The sequence below is a fragment of the Vulpes lagopus genome, chromosome 9 (genome assembly GCF_018345385.1).
Source record: "Vulpes lagopus strain Blue_001 chromosome 9, ASM1834538v1, whole genome shotgun sequence".
Lineage (NCBI taxonomy): Eukaryota > Metazoa > Chordata > Mammalia > Carnivora > Canidae > Vulpes > Vulpes lagopus.
In genome coordinates, this window is record NC_054832.1 from 32,714,971 (window position 1) to 32,740,451 (window position 25,481).

Sequence of the window (25,481 nt, forward strand, 5' to 3'; positions counted from 1 at the left end):
ATTCATAATAATCAAAAAGTAGAAATAACCCAAATGTATATCATTTGACAAATGGGTAAAAGTGTGATATATCAAGAAAAGAAATATTACTTGGCAATAAAAAGGAATGAAGTGGAAAAACAGCCTACAATATGAATAAACTTGAAACCATTATGCTAAGTGAAAGCAGTCAGTCACAAAGGACCACAAATCATGACCCTTATTTAGATGAAATGTCTTGAAATCTATAGTGACAAAAAGATTAGTTGCCTGAAGCTAGGAAATGGGAGGTGGGGGGAGTTAGGATTGGTGACTTCTAATATATACAAGTTTCTTTCAGGGTTGATAAAAATACTCTAATGAGAGAACATATATAAGGGCCTGAGCCCAGGCCTAGTGAATCAAATTCAACAATTAATTATTCCATAAATATTTGTGAAGGAACTTTATTTGCTCAATTTATATGCTCTTGAAGTCATAATGTAAAAGCTTTGTTTAATGTGAAGAATGTATTTTGTAAATCTAGAAAGTCATAATTTTATAATATGAAATTACGCTTGTTTATTAACATGTCTGCAAAATTATGCATTTTTCATATTCAAGGGAACAAAGAAACTATTTCTTTTCCTTTCCAACTTTGGAGGAAGGATAATAACTATATATATAAATAGAAATACAAGGTCATGGGGAGTGGCTTATCTGTTACTTATACAAGTTGCTAACAAACCAAAGGAAAAGTTGGCCTTTTCAAGAAGCCATCTAGTGGTTTATTTTCACATTTATAGTTATTTATTTTGCAACACAATTAGTTGGTTACTTGTTTTTTACATCACTCAAATGAACTTCCTTGAAGGCAAATGTGTGAATCAAAAAGTAAGTTTGGAGCTCCAAAGAAATCTAAAAGAAACTTTTAACTGTAATCTGATTAAATGGACCAAATGCTAAAAAGTTCCTGCAGGGACGCCTATGTGGCTCAGCAGTTGAGCGTCTGCCTTTGGCTCAGACTGTGATCCTGCAGTCAGGGGTCAGGGAACCAAGTCCCACTTTGGGCTCCCTGCATGGAGCCGGCTTCTCCCTCTGCCTGTGTCTCTGCCTCTCTTTCTGTGTCTCTCATGAATAAACAAATAAATAATCATTAAAAAAAATAAAAATAAAAAGTTCCTGCAAAGAATCCTGTACTGTGATATTGACAAGGCAAATGCGAAGTCAGTGAGCTCTCCTTATGTGCCTTCGAGAGGTCTTTGATTACACCGATAAATATGTGCAGTTTTCATTTTCTGGAAGGTCATAGGCCTTCCAGAAATCCCCTACATACACAGTTACGTAACAGATGGGTAGTTAGGTATTATCCTTGACCTACCACAATATTTTCATGGTGTTTGTCATGTCTAATACAAAGTATCTCATCCAGCAAAAGAGTCATTTTCTCCTAGGAAGTATTTAAGATGAGCAACATTTTTAATGAGGAAGGAAGCTATACAACGCCATCACCTTATATGAGGAAATAAAAGTATAAAACGAGATGACATAGACGGTGCAGAGGTCAGAAAGCTCTGCTGCCAAGGGTGTGGGCCTAGGTGGGATCAGGTATGTAAGAGGGGCAGCACCCGGCCTGCTGTTTCTGTAGCTCATGCTCTCGCATGAGCATCTCGCTCTACATTGATTCCTTCCATGTCTGCAGCATCAGTCTCAACACGGTTGTGTCTGCATAACTTTATACAGTGTTGGGAGGGCTCCCATAGCACCCGGGGGTTTGCTTTAGAGGTAGGCCACAGGAAGAGTGCCACTAAGTTGAAGATGACATTTACTTTGTATTATTATTTGTTATTTCTTAATTTAAATTTTAGTTAACATATGGTACAATATTGGTTTTTGGAGTAGAATTCAGTGATTCATCACATATGTATAACACCAGTGTTCATCACAAGTTCTTCCTTAGTGCCCATCACCCATCTAGCCCATCCCCTACCCACCTTCCCCATCAACCCTCAGTTTGTTCTCTATCATTAAGAGTCTCAAAAAAAAAAAAGAGTCTCCTACAGCTTGTTTCAATCTCTCCTTTTTTTTTTCTCCTTCCCCTATGTTCATCTGGTTACTTTCTTAAATTTCACATATGTGTGAAATCATATTTTATTTGTCTTTCTCTGACTTATATCACTTAGCATAATAACCTCTAGCTCCATCCACGTCATTGCAAATGGCAAGATTTCATTTTTGATGGCTGAGTAATATTCCTATATATATATATATATGACTTTCATAATGAAAAGTAGGGAAACTCTTGATGAAGTTGACTTTCAGAATGAAAGTAGGTAAACTCTTCTGCAGATATTCTGCAGCTCACTTTGTATCCAAGTTGAAAGTGAGATTATCCTGGGTTACCTAGGTGGGCCCTGACTATAATCACAGTGCTTTATAAGGGGTAGACTGAGGAAGATCTGGCACAGAAGAGAAGCCAATTGTAATCATGGAGCCAAAGATTGGAGTGATGAGGCTACAACCAATGAATACTGGCACTGCCCAAAGTTGGGGAGGCTAGGAAGCAAATCCTCCCCTTGAGGCCCCAGAAGGAATAGCACTGCCCATAGTTTGCAGTCCAGTGAAACTGATTTTGGATTTCTGGCTCCCTGACCAAAAAAGGAATAAATCTGTGTTCTTTCAAGCTGCCAGGTCTGCGGTGCTTTGTTACCACGGCCATAGGAAACGAAGAAGCGCTGCCAGAGCCAGTTTGTCCAGAGTGTGCCTAAAACTGCCAGCTTAGCATCAGAATATTGTAACAAAAAATAAGCAAACAAAAACCACGTAGTACCAGACTGCATAGGAGATAAAAACATTAAAAAAGTATTTTCCTTGAGGGGCGCCTGGGTGGCTCAGTTGGTTAAGCGTCTGCCCCTTGATTTCAGCTTAGGTCAGGATCTCAGGTCTTGATCTCAGGGCTTTGAGTTCAAGCCCTACATTGAGCTCCCCACTTTAAAAGGTAGGATTTCATTCCTGGATCATCGTTTATCCATTTATGTCACCTGAGGCCCCTGTGCAGGCGGGATCTGAACCTGGCTTTGGAATCGGGAATCACATTACAGGTAAATTACAGGTCCCAGAGTGGCTTACCTCCAATATTTACCGCTATGTGACCTTGGGCAAAAAATTTAACCTCTAAAGGCTCATCAATTAAAGGAAAAAAACTAGTACTCAATTCAAAGAGTTGTTGTGGGAATGAAGTAAAATAAGGCATGTAAAGTATTTGGCCAAGTCCTGACTTGACGTGAGTGTTCAATAAATCTGAGCTGCAGACACTGGTATTGTTATTCAGGGCAACTATCTTCTTCTGCCCAGGGCTTGTGCTCCCGGGAGGAGTGCCCTCTGGGGCTGTGCAATGACCAGCTCTCTCGCGCGCGCTCTCTCTCTCTCTCTCTCTGGCCCTCCAGAGTCTGGGGACGGTTCCCACCTGCCACACATGCCATTGCTAAGCAGTGATAATAAAAAAAATATAAAAAATTTAAAAAGTCGACCCTGCTCATCAGCACACAGACTTCGAGATCAGTCCTAGCAGCATCGTCCCCTGATGACCGCGGGTGTCACACTCCGTATGTGGCACCCTTTCCAAGCAGAGCCCCTCTGCTTCAGTGGAGAGACCAGAAATAAAATAGTCCTAAATCTCAGGGCAAGTCCTACTTGGTTTCCAGCTCATTAGGTGAACTCTAGGGCTATGCAGGGCACTCTCTGAATGAGCTTCTTTCCCTGTTCACAGATTCACAAAACTCTAAATGCACAGAGGGAGGGTCTAACAAGCTCCTGGTAACCTAACTCCTTGTTTTTCAGTTGAAGAGACTGAGGCCCTGAGGGTAAGTAAGCAATTCGACCAAGCTCACACCAGAAGTTGGCGTCAGAGCCAGGATTAGACTCCTAAATCTGATTCCTCATTGGATTTTCTTCAATTTTGACCTGTCCACGCTGCCTACTCAATGCTTTGATTGCTGATTCAAGTATAACCTCATTGCCCTGCCACAGACTTGGATCCCAGGTGGGACAGGGAACTGGGGCTTCCCGCAGGCCCCAGCTGGGCCATGCCTTCTGGAGACGCCCAGCACTGTCCTGTTCTTTCTTCAGCGTTGCCCACATACCTGCACTGTGTTCTGTGGGTCAATCAGCCTGATTCTTTCCCAGCAAGAAGAATGCAAATGACAGTGTTGCTTCCCACTGACATAGCTCTGTCTCCCAAATCCTTGTTCACTGTAGACATCTGTAAGGAGGTGGGTGAACAGGACAAAGCCAGGAGAGGCAGGCCTATTCTGAGAACATGCTTCCTTCAAGGAGCATGATTGTCCAGGCTCCTCCTGCGGGACACTGATGGCCAGAAAGGGGGATGACTCTTGCTGTGAGCTAACACTTCTCCTTAAACCTCCCCACTCTCTCTCATGTTGCCATCAGTGAATCTCCGTGAGTCACCCCCCCTTCTCCCTCCCCCCTTTTCTGATAAAAGTTTGAGTAAATGAAACGTGGGAAGTTTGTTTTGTGTTGTGTGGCAGGGCATTTCAGTATCCAAAATAAAGAAACCTTTGAAATCATTCCCCTGGACAGTTTTAGGAAGGATGTTGCAACCACCCGGACATCTCATCTTATTTTCCTAGGGTGGTTGTGTTATTTGAACACCCTGTCGGAGTTTCATTACATTTATAATTACTCCTTTCACCTTACACAACAACCTTTTGATAATAATTGTATAACTTTCTTGGGTTTCTTGTTTCTGGCTTGATGGCCAAATCTGGAACTTGAAATTATTGAGGCTTTCTACTTTTTAATCACTTTGATGTGTGTAATCTGAGAGCTGAGGAAATGTGGCAATACCTTGCATTCCATTATTGAAAATGTCACCCCTGAGGTCACATGTGACTGCCTCATCTCCAAACTCAAAGGTATCTTCCCAGCCTCTGTCAGTTGACTGTTGAAAGTGACAGAAGAACCAAAGTAAACCAGCTCCCACAAACAGCGCCAAGTGTAGAGGAGGGGACTTGAGGCATGGATGGTTGCAGAAGCTCCAACAACGTGAGAACTCAGCTTCTCGCCATCTCTCTTTCACGTCCTCTGTGTTGGCTCTGTTCACTTAATGGCTCCCAGAACACTTCCAGATTCAAGTACAGCAGGAAGGAACAAGCTCCCCATCTGCTCTACCTAACAAAAGTCTTAGAATCTGCTCTCATTGGGCACAATCAGTCGGTTTGGGGACACATACCCATCTCCGCACCCCATCACTGTGAGGGCTTCCTGGTGGTTGGAGGATTTCCTGCCAAAGAAACTCCACTGACTGTTATCAGAATAAGGACAAGATGAGGTGCTGGAAGAGCAGGTGTCTACCACACTCTCAACCCTTCCCCAGCATTCGATCCCGTAGCCTTCTTGAAATTCTGTACTGCTGGCCTCCCTCACAGGGTGCTTCCTCATCCCCCTTCTCTCTGACCTCCTCTCTTTGGTTTTCTTGTCCTCCTCCCCCCCTGTAGGGTGAGGGGTGGTCTGTGGTTGTCTAGCTCTCTCACACTTGACCTGCCATCACCTCCCCAAGCCTTTACATACTCTGTTCCCACGACCTAGATGTCACCCCTCTTCCCACCCCTCATCTCTTTGTGCCTGTGCCCTCTATGTCCTGGTTCAAATACCTCTTTGTGAATCTTCTCTATCTAATTTTCTTCAAGACAAAGTCTACCTTCCCTTTCCTCTAAACTCCTATCTTTATCCTCTCTCAAAGGTAGAATTTTCTGTTGTATATATTTTGCCATATATTGAAATGTCTGTGTGTAACCATTGGCTTTTGGCTCCTTGAGGACAAGAATGTCATTTATGTCACTTATCCCTCTATCACCTTCCCCCATGGTCAGTCCTTACAAAGCCAGTATTTGTCAAATAAGGGGTTTTTTTTGCTGTTGCTTTTTTTTTTTCCTTTTTTAGATTTTATTTACTTATTCATGAGAGACAAAGAAAGAGAGGCAGAGACACGCAGAGGGAGAAGCAGGCTCCACGCAGGGAGCCGGATGGGAGACTTGATCCCGGGACCCTGGTATCACCGCCTGAGCCCAAGGCAGACGCTCAACACCGAGCCAGGCGTCCCTGTTACCTAAGTTTGTATGGTATTTCCCATGTTGTAAGGTACAGTCACATTCATCATTGCATCTGCTTCTCGAGGCAAGTCTGGAAGGGGAAAACAAGTATGATCTCAGCTTTATATAGGAGAAAACCGAGGGCCAAGAAGGTGAAAGATTTAGTTGAAGATCTCTAAGCTAGTTTTGAAAAAAAAAAAAAAAACCTGAGGAAATACTCAGATCTTTAGAATTACATCATCTGTGGTTTCTCAGGAGAACCTTGCTAGTCTGTATTGCATCATTAAAATCTGGAGAATAGGGATCCCTGGGTGGCGCAGCGGTTTGGCGCTTGCCTTTGGCCCAGGGCGCGATCCTGGAGACCCGGGATCGAATCCCACGTCGGGCTCCCGGTGCATGGAGCCTGCTTCTCCCTCTGCCTGTGTCTCTGCCTCTCTCTCTCTCTCTATCGTAAATAAATAAAAAATTTAAAAAAAAAAAATTAAAATCTGGAGAATAGCTACCAAACCCCTTTAGCTTCAAACGTGTTGAACACCCCACCCCGGAGTTCCCGTGTGTGTCCGCCGGCCTCGGGAGCGTGCGTGTGTGTGAGTGTGCGTGTGTGTGAGTGCGTGTGTGCGTGCGTGTGTGAGCGTGCGTGTGTGTGAGTGTGCGTGTGTGTGCGTGAGTGTGCGTGAGTGCGTGAGTGTGCGTGAGTGCGTGAGATTCGCTCCCCCAGGGCGCCGGGTAGGGGCGCGTGCCGGGGCCCGTCGCGCTCCCTGTCGCGGGTGTGCGTGTCCTGGAAACACGTTCCTCTTCGGGGGAAGGGACGAGGCGGATTTCTCTCCCCAAAGTGCCTTTAATCAAGACCTTCCCTTCCGGGGACGGGACCCCGGGCTGGGCTGGGGGGACGGCGCCCTGCGGAGGGAGCGGAGCCTGCCCCCGCCCGCCCCCGCCCCCGCCCGGCCCTCGGGGTGGAGCCGCCCGCGCGCAGGGATAAGCCCGCGGGGCGCGCGGGGAGGGAGCCGGGGCCGGGACCAGAGCCGGAGCCGGAGTCCAGGGGCCACCCTCCGGGCCGCGAACCAGGCCGCCGCGCAACACCCCCCCCCGCCCCGCCATGGCGGCGCCGTCGCGGCTCCTGATCCGCGGGGGCCGCGTGGTCAACGCCGACCTCTCGCAGGCGGCCGACGTGCTGGTGGAGGACGGCGTGGTGCGGGCGCTCGGGCGCCACCTGCTGCCCCCCGGGGGCGCCGCCGGCCTGCGGGTCCTCGACGCCACGGGCAAGCTGGTCCTGCCCGGGGGCATCGACACGCACACGCACATGCAGTTCCCCTTCATGGGCTCGCGCTCCGTGGACGACTTCCTCCAGGGCACCCAGGTACCCGCCCCGCCGCCCCTCCGACGGCTCCGCGCCTGCCCCGCTGCCCCAGCGCAGCCCGGCGACCGTCGCAGGCGCCCCGGCCGAGGTCGAGCCAGGCGCCCTCCGCCCCTCCCGTTGGTGACTGGGCGAGTTGAGCCCGCGGCCGCCCAGCCCCGTGTACTCCGCGCCCTCCGCGCCCTCCGCCCCTCCGCGCCCTCCGCCCCTCCGCCCCTCCGCGCCCTCCGCCCCTCCGCCCCTCCGCCCCTCCGCCCCTCCGCTCCTCCGCGCCCTCCGCCCCCTCCGCGCCCTCCGCCCCTCCGCCCCTCCGCCCCCTCCGCGCCCTCCGCCCCTCCGCCCCCTCCGCCCCCTCCGCGCCCTCCGCGCCCTCCGCCCCTCCGCCCCTCCGCGCCCTCCGCGCCCTCCGCCCCCTCCGCCCCTCCGCGCCCTCCGCCCCCTCCGCCCCCTCCGCGCCCTCCGCCCCCTCCGCGCCCTCCGCGCCCTCCGCCCCTCCGCGCCCTCCGCGCCCTCCGCGCCCTCCGCCCCTCCGCGCCCTCCGCCCCTCCGCGCCCTCCGCCCCTCCGCCCCTCCGCTCCTCCGCGCCCTCCGCCCCCTCCGCGCCCTCCGCCCCTCCGCCCCCTCCGCCCCTCCGCCCCCTCCGCGCCCTCCGCCCCCTCCGCCCCCTCCGCTCCTCCGCGCCCTCCGCCCCCTCCGCCCCTCCGCCCCTCCGCGCCCTCCGCCCCCTCCGCCCCCTCCGGCCCCTCCGCCCTCTCCGCCCCTCCGCCCCCTCCGCGCCCTCCGGCCCCTCCGGCCCCTCCGCCCCTCCGCGCCCTCCGCCCCTCCGCGCCCTCCGCCCCCTCCGCCCCCTCCGGCCCCTCCGCCCCCTCCGCGCCCTCCGGCCCCTCCGGCCCCTCCGCCCCTCCGCGCCCTCCGCGCCCTCCGCCCCCTCCGCCCCCTCCGCCCCCTCCGCCCCTCCGGCCCCTCCGCCCCCTCCGGCCCCTCCGCCCCCTCCGCGCCCTCCGGCCCCTCCGCCCCTCCGCCCCTCCGCCCCCTCCGCGCCCTCCGGCCCCTCCGCCCCTCCGCCCCTCCGCCCCCTCCGCCCCTCCGCCCCCTCCGGCCCCTCCGCCCCCTCCGCGCCCCTCCGGCCCCTCCGGCCCCTCCGCCCCTCCGCGCCCTCCGCGCCCTCCGCCCCCTCCGGCCCCTCCGCCCCCTCCGCGCCCTCCGGCCCCTCCGGCCCCTCCGCCCCTCCGCCCCCTCCGCCCCCTCCGCCCTCTCCGCCCCTCCGCCCCCTCCGCCCCTCCGCCCCTCCGCCCCCTCCGCCCCTCCGCCCCTCCGCCCCCTCCGCGCCCTCCGGCCCCCTCCGCCCCCTCCGCGCCCTCCGCCCCCTCCGCCCCCTCCGGCCCCTCCGCGCCCTCCGCCCCTCCGGCCCCTCCGCGCCCTCCGCCCCCTCCGCGCCCTCCGCCCCTCCGCCCCCTCCGCCCCCTCCGCCCCCTCCGCCCCCCTCCGCCCCTCCGGCCCCTCCGCCCCTCCGCCCCCTCCGCGCCCTCCGCCCCTCCGCCCCCTCCGCCCCTCCGCCCCCTCCGCGCCCTCCGCCCCTCCGCCCCCTCCGCCCCCTCCGCCCCTCCGGCCCCTCCGCCCCCTCCGCCCCTCCGCGCCCCGTCGCGGCCCTATTCTGTGGAGGCCCGCGGCGCTTCCGTGGCACCTGCAGAGCCTGTTGGTTTAGCGGGCGCCCCCAGCCATCTCTCCCCGCGCTCCATCTCCGGCCAAAACCAAATGAAAAATCCATTCACCCGGGAGTTACTGCCCTGTCCCCAGCCCGCGGCCTGTGCTGCCTGCTGACATGTCCGGGCAGGGCTGGGAGGTGCTCAGCTTCGCTGCCTCCACCCTGCAGGACAAAAGACGCGGCCCTGACAAGAACTTAGAAGAGAAATATTCCAGGATGGGACTTAAATTCAATCCAGTTTGCCGGCACGCCTAGCATCAGCCCCGGGGCCCATCCCCCGTCCCCCACCCACCTCCCCTTCCGCAGGCCTTTGTTTCCCAGAGTTACGAGTCTCCCCTGCTTTGCCTGGCCCCACCTCTTCCTAACCCGCTTGCCCAGGAGACATCCAGTAGGGACCTGATTCTCGCTGCTGGGGCACCTGCATATATTAGCCTATGGCGCAGGCGTGTCAGGCCGCCAACCCAGGTGGCCGAGGCGTGGGTTTCTCTAGACACAAAGGCCCAGGATCTCCAAAGCTCCTGAAAACGAGATCTAGAGATGAACCAGGCTGCCTCACAGCTCCATAAAGTTAAAACCGCATTCAGCATTTTGGCTAACGCCAAGCCCTCACCCTCCTTGAGATTGATTTTTGGCGCTGCAGAAGAAAAAAAAAAAGGCTCTTTCCAGAGTCAAAGTATTGATATCTTTAAGGCCTAAACCTTCGTGTGTGAAACGGATCGGTTTACTTAGTCCGGGTATTGGTTGTGCAGGCTTTCCAAGCAGTCTGGACGGTAGTTCGTTTACCTTACTAACTTCTCTCAAATGGTTTTATTCTCTACACACACACACCCCTCCACATTTCCCAGTCATGTATGATTGACTAGAACGTTTGATAGAAAAAAGAACAATTTGACCCAGAGAGAGAGAGAGAGAGAGAGAGAGCTGGGGTGGGCTGCTCAATTCAATAGTTGGAAAGCCTACTCTGAGTTACTAATTATTAACTTTTATCATCAGGGCAGTGGTCAAAGTTTTTTGTAGAACATACCATTATCTGTTGTGAAAATTGAATATCCATTTTGCCCTTTAGTTAACAAGGAAAATTTCCTGAAATTTAATGAACTGATTTTTTACGTTTTAAATAAAATTCTCAGATATAAAAGCAATACATGATTGTACAAAATTGGAGAAAAAGATATTAGGAAAGTAGGAAAAATATATTACCTACAATCTCTGTGTTGGTGTATTGCTTTTATGCTTTCTAGTATGCTTTATTTTACATAACTGAGATCATATTATGCAAGTATGTACGAGTGTGTGTGTGTGTGTGTATGTGTGTGTGATACCTGTATATGAACTTTTGTAACCTGGTGCTTTCAGTTACTGTACACACACTTTCTCATATCACAGGCTCATCATTAACAAAGTGCTTTGCTGATGGCAGGGCATTCCATTGACACCCTTGTTTGCCAGGTGCAAAGTCGCTCCTTATGACCAGCAGTTGCCAGGCCCACTAGCATCATTTCCCCTCATCATCTTCCTTTTTCTATCACAGTTCTAGAGATGCAGCCAGGAAGCAGAGTTGGAAGGCTCTAAAGGAGGAACATTGGGCTGCCCGGGTGGCTCAGCGGTTTAGCGCCGCCTTCAGCCCAGGGCGTGATCCTGGGGACCCGGAATCGAGTCCCACGTCTGGCTCCCTGCATGGAGCCTGCTTCTCCCTCTGCCTGTGTCTCTGCTGAATAAATAAATAAATAATTTTTAAAAATTTATTAAACAAAAATAAAGGAAGAACATTCCTTATCTTTCTCAAGATTATCGGTGCATGCATGCTATAAGGCCCTGGAAGGTGGTTCTTAGTCGTCTGTCTGTTGTTCTTTGGACATTTGGGTATTCCTAAACATGGAGAGATTTACAGTTCTATATGAGAAGGCAGATCTTTGGAGCATACTATGGTACTACAGTCATCAACATCTGAAACAACTTACCCACCAGCTGATTCTCTAGATGTTTCTATACTTAAACGTTGTCCAACTATTAAACAAACAAACAAACAAACAAAAACCACGTTCTTCATGACCTTAGTATCTTAATTAGACAGGATGGTCTTAATTAAGCAATATGGTCAGAGATGTTCAGGTCAAAGATTTAGCAAAGGCTAAATTCCTGTTGAACATTAAACAGTACTCCCAAAGACACTAAGTTACAAAAGTCTACTTCAGAATTGGTTGGATCCCAGGAGATAACCTCTCCTGCCCCCAGAAACAGAGGAGACTCCATAAAAGGGAACCAGATGGGTAAATATAGATAAACACGAGCATTAAAGAGCATTAAAGTATCGGCTTGAGTTCTGAAAGGAGAACATTATGGAATCACCTCGTCCTCTTTTGTAGTCTTCAGAATAATTCCCAAGGCAATGTTGGAGTTTCTGGTTTTGGGGGGAAAAAGAAACAAAGAAGTCTTTTGTAGATGCTGCTGGTGCTGTATATTATATTGAAAACAACAGTATTAATAGTATTGAAGTAACATTTATTTTATTAAGCACTCACTGTGTGCCAGGCACTGTGCGAAACTGTGCATCATCTGCCAACAATCTTGGGTGCCATTATCTCCTTCTGCCATTGAAGAAACTGAAATTTGAGTCACTTGCCTAAGGTCAGACACCAGTAAGTGACCATGGGGCTCTTCAAATTCCTTAGTGCCTGCCATTGCTAGGGCTCTTACCTACTAGGCTCTCTTCCTTTCTGAAACTATTGGGAAAACGTGATGTTTTAGATTTGTCCTAGTGGCAGATGATGCAGTGAAAATGCTGGGTAAGTTGCAAAATAGAGCAGTCATCCTTGAGAAACACTGTAGCCCTTCACCTTCCCAAAGCTAGAGGTTATCAAAATAAATACACATCTTAGGCATTAGGTTTTTGAGGCATTTGTACATGCATTTTATGGCCATACAGAAATGGGTACCTTACGTACAGAAAGCTATAAAGGAAAAATGATATATGATGCTTTCAGGAGATGGGCTCCAAATGTTTGCTTTCTGCATGCACAAGGCTGATCATTTATAATGTCTGACACATAGGAGGGATCCTTTTGTGGTATCCTGTTTATTGATCACCAGATTGGGATGTGGCCCAATTTAAAAAACGAAATATAGGTCAACCAAAGGTTACATGTTTTGTCAATCTAATTTATGGCAGAGTTGAGTTAAAGCTTATAATTGATTTACTTAATTACAGGTAAAAAGCTTTCTATCTGATGTAACTAATAGAAGTAATGTTCTGCTTTAAAGAAATCATATTTCATCTTGTTGGTCTATACTACATGTACAGTGGTCTTCCTATAATTCAATATCCATGAGGAAAAACAATGGGATTTTTTATTCAAGTGGATATTGTGAATTAGGTAAAGTTGAAGGAATTATGACTTTGCTTTACTACATTCTATGATAAGAGAGTAAATTACAAAAGCTTGGCTAGTTTTCAAATATTTATATATTGATATTCAGACATATATGCAGCTTGGAGTAGGTGGATTCACATTAAAAATCTGGCAGCATCAGTAACTGGTGGAAGGATCTTTGTTTTTTTTTTTAATTGGGAAAACACGCAGAACACTTTTTTGTGTTAAGACAAAAAGCTTTCAAAATTATCAAGAAAGGAAATTATACTTTGCTCTGGAACTTTTTGGTAAAGTGCCATCAAGATGATTACTTATAATAAGGCAGTGGAAGGTATGTGATTAAGTGTGCGTTTGTGGTGTATTTATAGAATTTCTTCACCTTGTAGGAGAACTGTGCTTCAGGAAACTTGTTTGCAAGCCAAATCCCCTTTTCTGTTGCTTGCAGGAGCTCAGGGCTGGGCTTCTGAGGCTGTTTGGGCTGACTGTGTGACCTTGGGCAAGTCACTTCTTATATCAGGGTTATTAACATTTCCTTGTTTGTCTAATGATGCATTGGTTAGAAGAACAACTTTAATTTTAAAAAATTGTTGGAAGTAATAAAAACAATATGTTACTCATTATCCAGACCTTGGGAAAATGCTAGACCATTATAGATGCTCAATATATATTAGTTTTCTTTTTTTTAAAGAGGAAAATATAGTTGAGTGTAAAGAAAAATAATATTTAAGTCACCTATAATTTTAACATTTTGCTTCCTGTGTCTTCATGCTTTTCTTTGGGGGAGGGCATATAAACATTTTCTACTAAATTTTGCATACTCTTCAGAGACAGCCTTATTCATCACATATTTCCACGGGACCTTGACTATCATTGGAGAACGTGATTTCCATGGCTCTGTTATCCTTGCAGAGGCTGAGTCTCAGAGCTTTCTCTCTGGTCTTGGTGTCTCTGTGCCTCAGGCTTCTATTTCTGCCTGAGGATTTCACAGCCTGGATATCCCACAAGCATTCTGTATTCAGCATTTTCCAAACCAGATTTATCTTTCCTTCCAAGTACCACCGCCCCCCCCCCCCCGCCCCGCGCCTCATTTTTCATTCTGTTTCACAAACTGTTAATAGCTCCCTCCCATCTTCTCAGTGGTGGACATTTTGGTGGTTTCCAGGGGTTTTTATTTTTGCTTCTGTAACAAGGTTGGAACATAAATCATCTCACAGATTCTTGATAATGGATTTAGAAATCACCCCCCCTCCCCCCCGGAGTGAAATGGCTAGACCAAAGATTATTGGATCAGTCTTGAAGGAATTTAATACATATATTCAGATGGCTCTTCATCTGATGGCTCTTCATTGTGCTCCGCGAGCAATACATTCTAATTCCCATTTCACTGAATCCTAGCTAATTGTAGCTGCTGCCTTAAAAAAATCAATGCCAATTTAGTAGGAAAAACATAGAATTTCTTAATGTTCTTAAACAAGAATTTCTTTCATTGCTGGTGAAGCTGAGATTTGAATATTCGTATTGTGCTATTAGTTTGCATGTTCCAGCTCTAAGAGTTTATAATTCTATGATTTCCTTGAGTAGCTCTTTACTGATTACAGAGTTAATCTTGGAACTAATCAGAGGAAGAAAAAAAAATCTCAAAGATTAATTTGAAACCACTTGATGTTAAATAGGGCCCTACTGAGGGTGTTGTGTGTTAGGAATTCCTTCCCCGAACTTTACAGAATCTAGGACTTGTCTTCCCCTAGTTTTGGTACTTGAGTTCTCCATGCCTTTATTTTTTTTTTTTATTTTTTTATTTTTTCACTCTCCATGCCTTTAAATGGCACTGCTTGTTTCCTTCCTCATTTGCCTGGATTAGATGTTTTTAATGTTCAACAAAGGTAGTGTAGAAATCAAGGTTTCCCTGATGCTATTGTTGGAAAGAAAAACTTTTTCTTGTAACCTCTTAGGTTTAGTTACTGAGGCATGCAAATTAACCAACAAAAGACATATTAACAAGTGAAAAGACAGGTCTTTAAAATTTTCATGCACTTGTGAGTTCAAAGAAAAAATGTGACTCAAGGGTTAATTAAAATTTTGGGTAATAAACCCACCTTAACAGGGGAAAGGAAGGGGGAGAAGGGCATGTATGGGAAAATAAATGACCTTAATAAGAGAAGAGGATTAGAAAGGGCACTTATGGGAAGACAAGTGGCTTTTAGGAAGACAGAAGGACTCTTAAGAGAATTGGTGGGAGATCTGATAGTTTGTGACAGGGTGTCTTGAGGTGTGGTACAGGTTTCCAGTCTCAGGTGTTAAGAGACAATCTTTCCTGGTGGTGAAACTTCCTAGAACGGGATTTATTACAGTTGAATTCTTTTGAGAGTCTTTGCTTTTAGGCAGATAAGGGAGTTCACCCTCCCGCCCCCCCCCCCCCCCACACAAACACCTATTCTTAAATGCCTTCAGTTCAAGATGGTTTTTATGGGACGTCTGAGTGGCTCAGCGGTTTAGCACCTGCCTTCGGCCCAGGGTGTGATCATGGAGTCCTGGGATGGCCCAGGGTGTGATCATGGAGTCCTGGGATCGAGTCCCATGTCAGGCTCCCTGCATGGAGCCTGCTTCCTTCTCCCTCTGCCTGTGTCTCTGTGTCTCTCATAAATAAATAAAATCCTTAAAAAATATATTTTTACGGCACAGTGGCCTCCTCTGGGCCCTGTCACTGCCATCTAATATGGAACAATCCTAAATAAGGATTTTTCAAGTTAATGGTTAGGTTCTATTATTTCAGTCAACAAATATTTCTTGGTAACCCACTAAGTGGCAGGCACTGTGGTTGGGCTAAGAGAGATGAGAACCATGGTGGTTTTTGTTCTCTTTTCCTTTTGTGAGGTTGCCAGTCCTGACGGCTTGCTGCATCACAAGGTATGTTTCTGAGCAAGCTATTTGGCTGATAAGTGAGCACTTACCCAGAGTCTACTGCTCACTTCCACTTTGTGCTCTTCTTATCACATGTCAAGTCACAAATTGAGGGAGGACGCTTCTTCAGTTATGTTTCATTACATCTAATAGAGAAGTTGTTATCATGGTAATCATGCATTCCCAAACCCTGAGAGTCTGTTTACACATAAAAACAAAGACCTTAAAAGTTAGTTTAAGGTAAAACAAAGTGTAATCTTTAAAAACAAAACAAACAAAAACACAAAAAATCAAGGGTCCCTGGGTGGCTCAGTCAGTTAAGTGTCTGCCTTTGGCTCAGGTTGTGATCCCAAGGTCCTGGGATAGAGCCCCAGTGTTGTGCCTCTGCTCTGCGGGGGGAATCTACTTCTCCTTTTCCCACTCCCTCTACACTCCCCCTGCTTGTGTTTTTTATTCTTCTATCTCTCAAATAAATAAAAATCTTAAGAACACACACACACACAAGAAATCATTTGAGGCAAATATATATTCCAATCTGTTGTATTAACAATCCTAGTTGACACTGATTAATTGATAGGCTTTGGACACAACTGAGCATTTAGCTTTCATATGCTCTCAGGGTCTACATTCTGCATTAACACTTTCACAGAAGGAACCAGGAAACTACATGGGTAGGTCTAGCAATATTTTAAAGAAATGTCATATTAACATGCAACTTAACACTGCTTTCCCATTTTGCTATTGTTAAAGTGAACCATCAAAATTATTCCATCTCCCAGCTATTGGAGGAAATACATTGATCCCTCTATTCCTTTCTCCTGTTCAAGAACAAAAATTCAGCTGAGTAAATTTGAAGATCTAATTGGTTTTATTAAGCGATTCCTAAATCAGGCAGCATGCCATCTGGCAAGTAGAAAGAAGCTCCAAGGTGTCTACAAAATGGAAGGTTTTTATAGAAAGGAGTGTGGGGAAGGAAGTTATTTGGGAGAGGGTGAGTGTGACAGATTACCTCACTGGTGCTGACCAAAAAGTTCTTGACTACATTTCTGAGGGAGACTTAAACTGCAGTTAGGTTTTAAGCTGGTTTGGTGACTTGGCCTACCATAAGTGAACCCATCTTAGGACTGTGGTTTTCTTTATAAACTCTCCCTTAAACATTTAAAGAATATTTATATACCAGGCACTGTAATGGGCATGGGGCATACAGAGGTGAAACTACATCCACCCAATGAGGATCTCAGAGGGATGGGATAAATTTCCCTAGACAATGCTGGTGTGCAACCAGGGTTATAGTCACTGGATCAAGTAGAAGAGGGGCTGGGGAGGGAAGAGCAGGAGTAATGTCTTTCTCTAAGGTAGAAAGGAGCTCAGAGCTCTCCAAGGAGAGGGAGGAATGGTGTCACTGGAGTGGGACGAGTGGGTTGGAGGCAGGTGACCCAAGAGCAAGCAGAGAAGTCAGCTAAAGTTCAGCCTTATGTGTAATAATTGTCTTTTTTTCCACCCTAAGGGCAAAGGGAAGTCAATATAAGATTGGCAGTGGCAAGCATGGCTGGCGACGAGGTGACAGTGAAGAGACTACTGCTCTAGTTCAATTGGGAGATGTAGATAGTACTGGGCAGCAGAGGTGAGAACACAGGAAGGAAAGAGATTCATGGAATTTGTAGGGTTGGGTCGAAAGCTGGGCTTCCCAATGGGTTGGCTCTGAGGATGTCAAGAAAAAGAGAGATAAATGTCAAGGAGTCTCCTCAGTCTGGCTTGCACAGTTGGATTAATGATGGTGTGGCTAATATTTCAGACTCAAGGACCCAAGGAGACAGGCAGTATAGACTCAAGGACCTTACAAAGCCGAAGGTGTTTCGGAATTGGAACATAAATTGGGGTCATAAAGTTGGTTTTCATAAGTCTCAGTGACTATGAGAAAGCTGAGAGTCTGGCCAGGGGTTTCTCCCTGAGGCTCAGATGTCCTCTTGGATTCCCTTCTGCTTTATTTGGGTTGATTGAGCAGATCCTATGACTGATTTTAATGAGACAAAGTCAGTTGTTCCAAGATGAACTTAGAAATGAAAATTTGGTGACACCGTCAAAAGGAAGACAATGTTCGAGATGCTTTCTATAATGATTTACAACCTAATGCATTCTTAAATAGAACCTTGTGTTATATAACACTGTGACCCGGCTGTTCTTTGGAGTTTATCTCAGTTTATGTTCAACCACATTTGCATCTGATACAGCACATGTTCTCCTCCACCCAAAAGAAGGCTTTAGATAAATTGGAAAGTTTTCAAGGGAGAACAGCCAAAGTAATTAGGAGCTGAAAGAATTGATTTATGAGCCAAGATTAGATAAGGTAAATATATTTTGTTTGGCTATCTGACAAATAAAAGTGGAATGAAGTCAATCAACAGTAAAAACAAAGGAAACAATTCAGGTTCACTCAGAAATATGAGAGAAATGTTCACCCTTTACTGGCTCTCCCTCCCTGCTGAACGTTCACTCTTTTCATTCCTCAAATGTTAGGTAAAGCCTGATGAATGTCTGCGTAGTGAACCTAAAAGCATCTGATGGTAAAAGTAGTTAAACAGATACTAAAATATCTGAGGAGGGCTAGAAATGTTATGTTCTGACCAGTTGGTTTGCTGAATTGAGATTATTCCAGGGCCAGTAGGTGTGTGCAGGTAAAGAAGCACTAGTGTAGGGCCCTTCCTTATAAATCTTCTTGGGACACATTATTTCAATAGCGATTGTCACGGTGATGAAGGTCAACTGAGCTCTGTAAAACTGTGCTTTGTTTGTGGCTTTCTGATTCACGGTCTGATGGGATTTGTTTTGTTTCATAAGGCATTTGGTTTCCTAGGTGCTTGATTCATTTTATCAACCTCTGCATTTCCCAAAGTAGTGACTCACTGATGACCTGGCTGGAAATCAAATCCTACGAGATGGAAGAGTGGCTGAGGAAAAATGGCCTGCACGGGGGTTGAGGCCCAGAGTAGGCTGATGGTGCGACTTACCCCTCAGAGTCATATGCTCCTCTATGCTACATTGGAGAAGTCATTCAACATCTCTGAGCCTCAGTATCCTCAACTATAAAGTAAAAACCATTTCTACCTCTCCAGACTTCAGCGAGGCTTAATTAAATGGGCTAATATGTATAAGATACTTACCCCAGGCCTGAGCATTCACAAGCCCTTCTCTGAAGAAGTAAATACCTCCTGGGAGGAGCACATCTCCTTCACACTCTATTTAGGGAATACAGATCCACTGCTCTGGCACATGGCTCCCGGATCCAGTGAAAGGAAGGGGACATTTCAGGTCTTGAAATAATACTTGGGGATTTTTGATAACCTCGGGCTGTGAAAGGACTGTGGGTAACCAGAGAGACCAGGGGAGGAGGAGGGAGGAGGTTCAGAGGAGGCTGGGGTGCAGACAGTGGCTGGCAGCTGTTCTTCAGGACCCAAGGTGGCTTGTGCCCCCCATGGTTTGGAAACTGGCAGATTTTGTGGTTTTTTGTACTTCTACCCACACTTCTCCCATTCAGTAGAGCTTCCTGAAATTTGTTTCCATTCAGAGGGAAGGAGAGGGAGGCAGAGGGGGGAGGAGAAATAGAACAAGAAGAAAGAGAGGAGAAGTAAGTGACAGGCTCCTCTTTCTTCCCTGCTCCTGCAGAGTCAGGGAGGTGGAGCAGGTGTGACTAATCCTTATTTGGGAGCTTTCAAATTGTAGCACCAGGAGTTTTGATCTACTGTCCTTTGAGAAAATGGCCCTTTGACCATCATGACATCTGCAGTCTGGCAAGAACACTGTCAATAGTCTGTACTTTATTTCCATAGCATACACAGGCATTTTTATCATCTATCTGTAAAGTCTTTTTTTCTCCCTATAAAACGTGTGCATTGTTATAGAAAAGTTGGCAAATAGTAAAAATAAAACTTAACTAGAGGGAAATTTATAGCAACCTGCAATCATGCCACCCAGAAACAGCCACTGTAAGTGTTTGTCTTGGCTTGGCGCTGTTGCTTTCCTGCTAAGTATTGGAATGTTCTGGAGCATTTATTGTGATTTATATTATCATGCTTCCCTTCTCTCTCCTGGGGGTCATTTCAGCCAACCTCAGGACCCCTCAGACATCTTCCCCAAGGTGAGTGTCACAACCTTCTTCTGCCTCAATTGCTCCTCAGTATTGGGTCTGCATTTCTTTCTGTGTGCAAATACACAAAGTGGACGTGTGCCACCCACTCGGAATGTTCCACATCAAACTCATGTTCCCTCCGCACACAAGAGCTCCTTTCCCTCCTCTGCAACCATCAGTCATCCCAATCAGAACTTGCTCACAGGGTCCTATTACCCCTGCCAGCAGCTTGGCCTTCCTTTTGTTGGAACCAATGCTTCACATCAATCCTAGTCTAGGTCTTAATTCTGCCCTTTCCCACTTTCTACTGAGCGTCTGACTTTTCCACTTGAGTCCTTCACAGTGACCCGGTGGTGGCTGTTCCTCAAAGCACAGGCTCTGGAGCCTGATGACCTGGTTCCAATCCCGCCTTTGTCAAGTTATTTAAGAGTGGTGTGCTGGGTTTCCTCAACCCTAAAATGAGGCTAATGTTCCCTGCTGCAGATCTGGTGAGTTGATTACAAAAATTAGAACATCTAGAACATCAGAATAGTTCCTGGCACATAAGAAATGCTCACTGCAAGTTAAATATTATTATCCAGTTGGCAACCTCACATGTGTGTCCTAGTGCTAATTTAAATCCACACTTCCTCTGGTCTGTTAATCCTTTCCTCTTCTGAATTCCTGGTAACCTTTCCCCTGGGCCTCTTCTAAGGAACTTAGCAATTTTTACCCCCACTCCGCTTACCATTTTCTTTTTTTTTTTTTTTTTTTCGCTTACCATTTTCTATACTACCACTTATTGTAGAAGTATACTTGCCACTTGTCATTATGAACTGATTATTTTATTATAATTACTAATGCATATTTCCATCCCCCCTCCAGACGATAGACATCCAAGTGGAGAAACTCTGTCTGATTATTTGTGGGTCCTCCCACCGCCTCTCATTCCATTTAATGGCTTACACATGGTAGACCTTTTTTTTTTTTTGGTAACAATTTCATTAAGATATAATTCCTATATAATACAATTCAGCCTCTTAAGGTATACTGGTCAGTTGTGTTTAGTATATTCCTAGAATTATGCAACCATCACCACAATCAGTGTTAGAACATTTTATCACTCCAAAAAGAAACCAAGTGCCCCTTAGCCATCACCTTGACACAACCCCTCCAGCCCAAGGCAACCACTATCCTACTTATGGTCTCTATGGATTTGCCTCTTCTGGATGTTTCATACAAGTGGAATCCTGGAGTATGTGATCCTCTGTGACTGGCTTCTTTTGCTCAGCATGTGTTCATTCACATTGCAGCTTATGCCATTGCTTCCTCAGATTCCATAGTGTTCATATACCGCAATTTGTCATCCATTCATCAGTGTGTGGACATTTGGGTTGTTTCCACTTTTTGACTATTAGGAATAATGCTGCTCAGAGTATTTATTTGTGTATAGGTTTTTGTGTGGACCTATTTTCATTTCTCTGAGACATATCCCTAGGATTAGACTTGCTGGCTCATATGTTAACTCCATGTTTAACTTTCTGAAAAACTGCTTTCCAAAGTGGCTGTGCCATCTTGTTTTATTTCCATCAGCAGTGTATCTAGTTTGCCCACATCCTGAATGTAGAAGACTTTTAATATGAAAAGAATGGAAAGAATAGTTCTTTAAGCTTGATTTTATAGTTCAGTAGACACTAAATAAGTATTTTCTTCTAATGTTCTAATTAACAACACTTTTTTTTTTTTTTAACAACACTTTCTTAAAAAAAAAAAAATGCCCTTCATCCTCAAGGAATGTCTGTGATGCACTGGGAAGACACTTTAAGAAAGAAGGCAAAAAATAAAATAAAAGAAAATAAAAATAAGAAAGAAGGCAGGAAGATTAATCTGCATTCAAATAGAAATACAGAGCCTGAGGATTTTGTTTCTAGTATTGTCATTACTGTCATGAACCAATGGGGATTTCTTTTTTTTTTTTTTTTCCAGTGGGGATTTCTTAAGAAATGCAAATACATACTGTTTGCCTTGAATCAGGCAATGTTATCTAAAAGTAGAGATAAAGTATAGGATCCTGTACAAAAAGTGAGATTTGTGAGAGCAAAAAGAATTGGAGTGGGGCTAAGTGACTTAGGAAAAATAAAAATCTATTGAAGTAAGCAAGAATAGAGCTAATAAACTGGGTAGGACATGGGATCACTTGGTGTATCTGGGTGGCTTTACAGCATTAACCGGGAGGGTGATGGGGTTGCTGGTGGAGGGACTTGGGAGACAGGCTGATGCCTTCTCAGCTGGTAAGTGCTGAATCTGAGCTTCCTGCTCTGGAATGAGTCAGCCTCTTTGGTCAGTGCCCTTAACCACTGCATGAGCCTTTGTACCTCTGCTCTGTTTTCTTCACCTACCTTGTTTGACTACCGCAGCTCAAAGCACATTAACCACCTTGTGATTTTATTTTAAGTAAAATCAACTTCAGTAGTTCATCAAAGACACTAAGACAACTTTTAAAGCTAATCATAAGTTACTATAATATAACCTATCAAGGAAAATATGAGTTGAGTCAGATCACGTGGGGCCTTGTAGATGATGTTAACAGGACTCCACTTCATTCCAAAGGTGGTGAGAAGCATTCAGTTTTAACCTTTGGAGTCAAGTGGTCACATCCATGCTCTGGAATGTGCTTCTAGTTGCACTGAGGAGTTTGTATGGGAGGGAGCGGGAGCAAAACTTGAGATCTAAACATCAGGGTGAAGAATGAGAACAGGCTGAACTAAAATGGGAGGGAGAAGTGGTGATGTATTAGAGGTGCCAGCTGGGAGTTAAGGAGAGACAAAGATCACCCGTTGGTGGTGGGGAATGAAGGGGAAGCCGGCACTGTGGGAGTCTCCCGCAATTCTGCATGGAGCATGGGGCAGGTGGAGATACAATTCACCAACTGGTTCTAATGAAATGGGATCTCACAGTAATAAACACAGCTTTCTGGAGAAGAAAAAGTTTAGCATCTTCTCCATTTGTTCATCTCAGGTTTTCCTTCTAGGCCTCACTCAGTTTTGTTTGGGCTAAAGCCATTTTCTTTTCATCAGATATGTCATTTTTCAGAAGCAGTTCCAGCAATTTTAGTATTTCCAACTTTAATTTGTGGAAAGTCTATTCGTGTCCCCCTGGGTATTTATTTACTTATTTTTATAGATTTTATTTATTTGTGAGAGAGAGAAATCATGTAAGCATGCACAAAGGCAGGGAAGGGTCAGGGAGAGGAAGAAGCAGGCTCCCCACTGAGCAAGAAGTCTGATGTGGGCTCGATCCCAGGACCTTGAAATCATGACCTGAGCCAAAGGCAGACACCTAACCGACTGAGCCACCCAGGTGCCCCATGTCCCTCTGGGTCTTTTAAACAGGCAGCATCATTGTCCAATTTTCTAGACTCATCAAGCTTGCCCAAGGGCTTGCAAATGCGTAGCATTCAAGGAGATAAATGACTCAGCTAGATAACTGATGGCTAACCTGTTGAAATCTTCTTCTGATTCCAGGCTGCCCTTGCAGGAGGCACCACCATGATCATTGATTTTGCCATTCCTCAGAAAGGCGGTTCCCTCATCCAGGCCTTTGAGACCTGGCGAAGCTGGGCTGATCCCAAAGTCTGCTGTGACTACAGCCTTCATGTGGCCGTGACATGGTGGAGTGACCAGGTGAACCAGCAGGGGTCCATTTCTTCCATTTTGTCTCCTAGTCCTTGCTCTGTGCAATATCAAGAAACTGGTAATGTCAAAACGTAAGAAATGGTGATATCAGTTGCTTCCCTGGATGACTGGAAGTCAGAATTAGAGGGAGGACTTCTCCTTGCATATTCTTTTGTACCTTTGGAGTTTGGAATCCTATGAAGTATTATCAGTTGGAAAAACTAAAAAAAATGTTTAAGCATATAAAGATGGTAGGATAAATCCTTTGTACTCATTCACAATAGCCTTTCCTAATACATAATCCATGAATTATAAAATCTTTTACTGTAACTTTTTAAAATACCGAATGTCTCAATTTTAACATTTCCAGGCTCTTCTAAGTGATATTTTCCCACAGAGTAGAACTTCCATTAGAAATGTTTAATATCAGGATCCCTGTGTGGTGCAGCGGTTTGGCGCCTGCCTGTGGCCCAGGGCGATCCTGGAGACCCGGGATCGAGTTTCACATCGGGTTCCCGGTGCATAGAGCCTGCTTCTCCCTCTGCCTATGTCTCTGCCTCTCTCTCTCTCTCTCTATCTCTTTGTGTGACTATCATAAATGAATAAAAAAAATTTTTTAAAAAAGAAATGTTTAATATCTGGAGAAAAAACAAGGAAGGGACAGATCAGGAACATTTTGAAGATAGTTTTGAGAGATGTTAAAGTACGTTTATTTCTGTTCATAAAAAAAAGCGTATGTGTACTTTGGAAGAAATTTTTACTTTAATTTCAATCACCACCATATGTTTTTCCATATTGGACTTAATTCAGAATCCTTTTACCAGAAGGGGTTTCACACGGGTGACTTTATTTGAACTTAACATGTAACTTATGCCTGTATTTCCTCCTAAAAGTTGGGATTCAGTACCAAATTAATATAAAACAAAGAATCTTTAACAGATTGTTCGGCAAACATAGTAGCAATGTTTACAGTCCATAGCAAAAGTTAATTTTTTTTCCAAAACACCATTCTAAGTGATGCATCTAATCTCTTTTGTGCTTTTAGGATCTTCTTGATCTTCTCCTTTCTCCCTTCCTCCCTCCCTCCTTCTTTCCTTCCTCCCACTCTTTATTTTATAACAGAGCAAAGGCGACGATGTTTGCCCTTACAGTGTTTCTCATACTTTACTATGCAAATGGTTACTTGGTGAAATTGTTAAAATACAGATTATGTTCAGTAAATGCATTAGTTTGCTAGGGCTGCTGTGACAAAGAACCAGAGATTGAGTGGCTTAAACAGCCGAGATGTATTGTCTCACAGTCCCGGAGACTAGAAGTTTGAGATCAAGATGTTGGTAGGGTTGCTTCCTTCTGGGGACTTTGAGGGAGAATCTGGTGCATGCTTCTTGCCGCCTTCTCCTGGTTTGCTGGTAATCTTGGATGTTTTTTGATTTGTAGAAGCACCACCCTATCCTCTGCCTTCATCTTTACATGGCATTCTCCTGTGTACCTGTCTGTGTCCAGATTTCCCCTTTTTATAAAAACATCGATCATATTAGATTAGAGCCCAACCTAAGATTGGATCTGCAGTGCCTCTATTTCCAAATAAGGTCACATTTTGAGGTACTAGGAGTGAGGACGTCAACATATGAATTTTAGGGGGACAAGTCAACCCATAGTAGCAAGTTTGGAGCATGGCCTGAGAATCTGCATTTCTAACAAATGCCAGTGTCACTGGTTCAGGTAGCACACTTTTGGAGCAGCAAGGCTTAAGCCATGGTGCCCGCATTTGGAAGCCCACCATGTGCATATGCTAAAATGTTTAAGGCATTTTTTTCCTGACTATAAAAATAATGTACTCAGTAGTAGAAAACTTGAAACTATAGAAAAGTAAAAAAAAAAAAAAAAACAAAAAAACAAAAAACAAATAGCAAAGAAACCCCCAATATGAAAAATGAGGCACTCTATATCATGTTCTGCTCCTTGCTATTGTCCCTTAGCATATCTTGGACCTCATTCCATCACTTCACTGGTGACCACTCTCAACATTTTAATGTTTTTTTCCATTTCTTTGTGGAAATGCTATATAAATAATGTGTGTGTGTGTGTGTGTGTGTGTGTGTGTATAAATATATTTTTTCAGTTAGCCAGTCATCCATTCAGCAAATAGTTATTGAGCAGGCAGTCTTCTATATATGGCAGGGGACACTGTACAAAGCCCTGGCTCTTATGGGGCTGCAATTCTAGTGGGGGGGATGCCATTAAAAAGTAAGTGTATAACATGCTGGGTGATAAAGCACCACAGAGAAAAGTAAGAAAAATTA

General features: G+C 45.7%; 1 protein-coding gene and 1 long non-coding RNA gene across 6 annotated transcripts in view; one reads left to right on the top strand and one right to left on the bottom strand.

Annotated features, from left to right (window-relative positions):
• Positions 1-5,970: 5,970 nt before the first annotated feature.
• On the bottom strand, positions 5,971-9,305 carry LOC121499141. Its single transcript, XR_005990020.1, has 3 exons — positions 9,195-9,305; positions 6,305-6,513; positions 5,971-6,159 (listed from the first exon to the last, which is right to left on the bottom strand). It is a non-coding gene; the product is annotated as an uncharacterized LOC121499141 (long non-coding RNA).
• DPYS (dihydropyrimidinase) overlaps positions 7,062-25,481 on the top strand; it is an 80,242-nt gene continuing 61,822 nt past the window's right edge. For all 5 annotated transcript variants that reach the window (XR_005990019.1, XM_041769686.1, XM_041769687.1 and 2 more), the window contains exons 1-2: positions 7,062-7,425; positions 23,029-23,187. Coding sequence is in view for 4 of the 5 variants with exons in the window: in XM_041769686.1 (XP_041625620.1) it covers positions 7,165-7,425; positions 23,029-23,187 (420 nt within the window). In the remaining variant the exon portion in view is untranslated. The remainder of the gene's footprint in view (positions 7,426-23,028; positions 23,188-25,481) is intronic.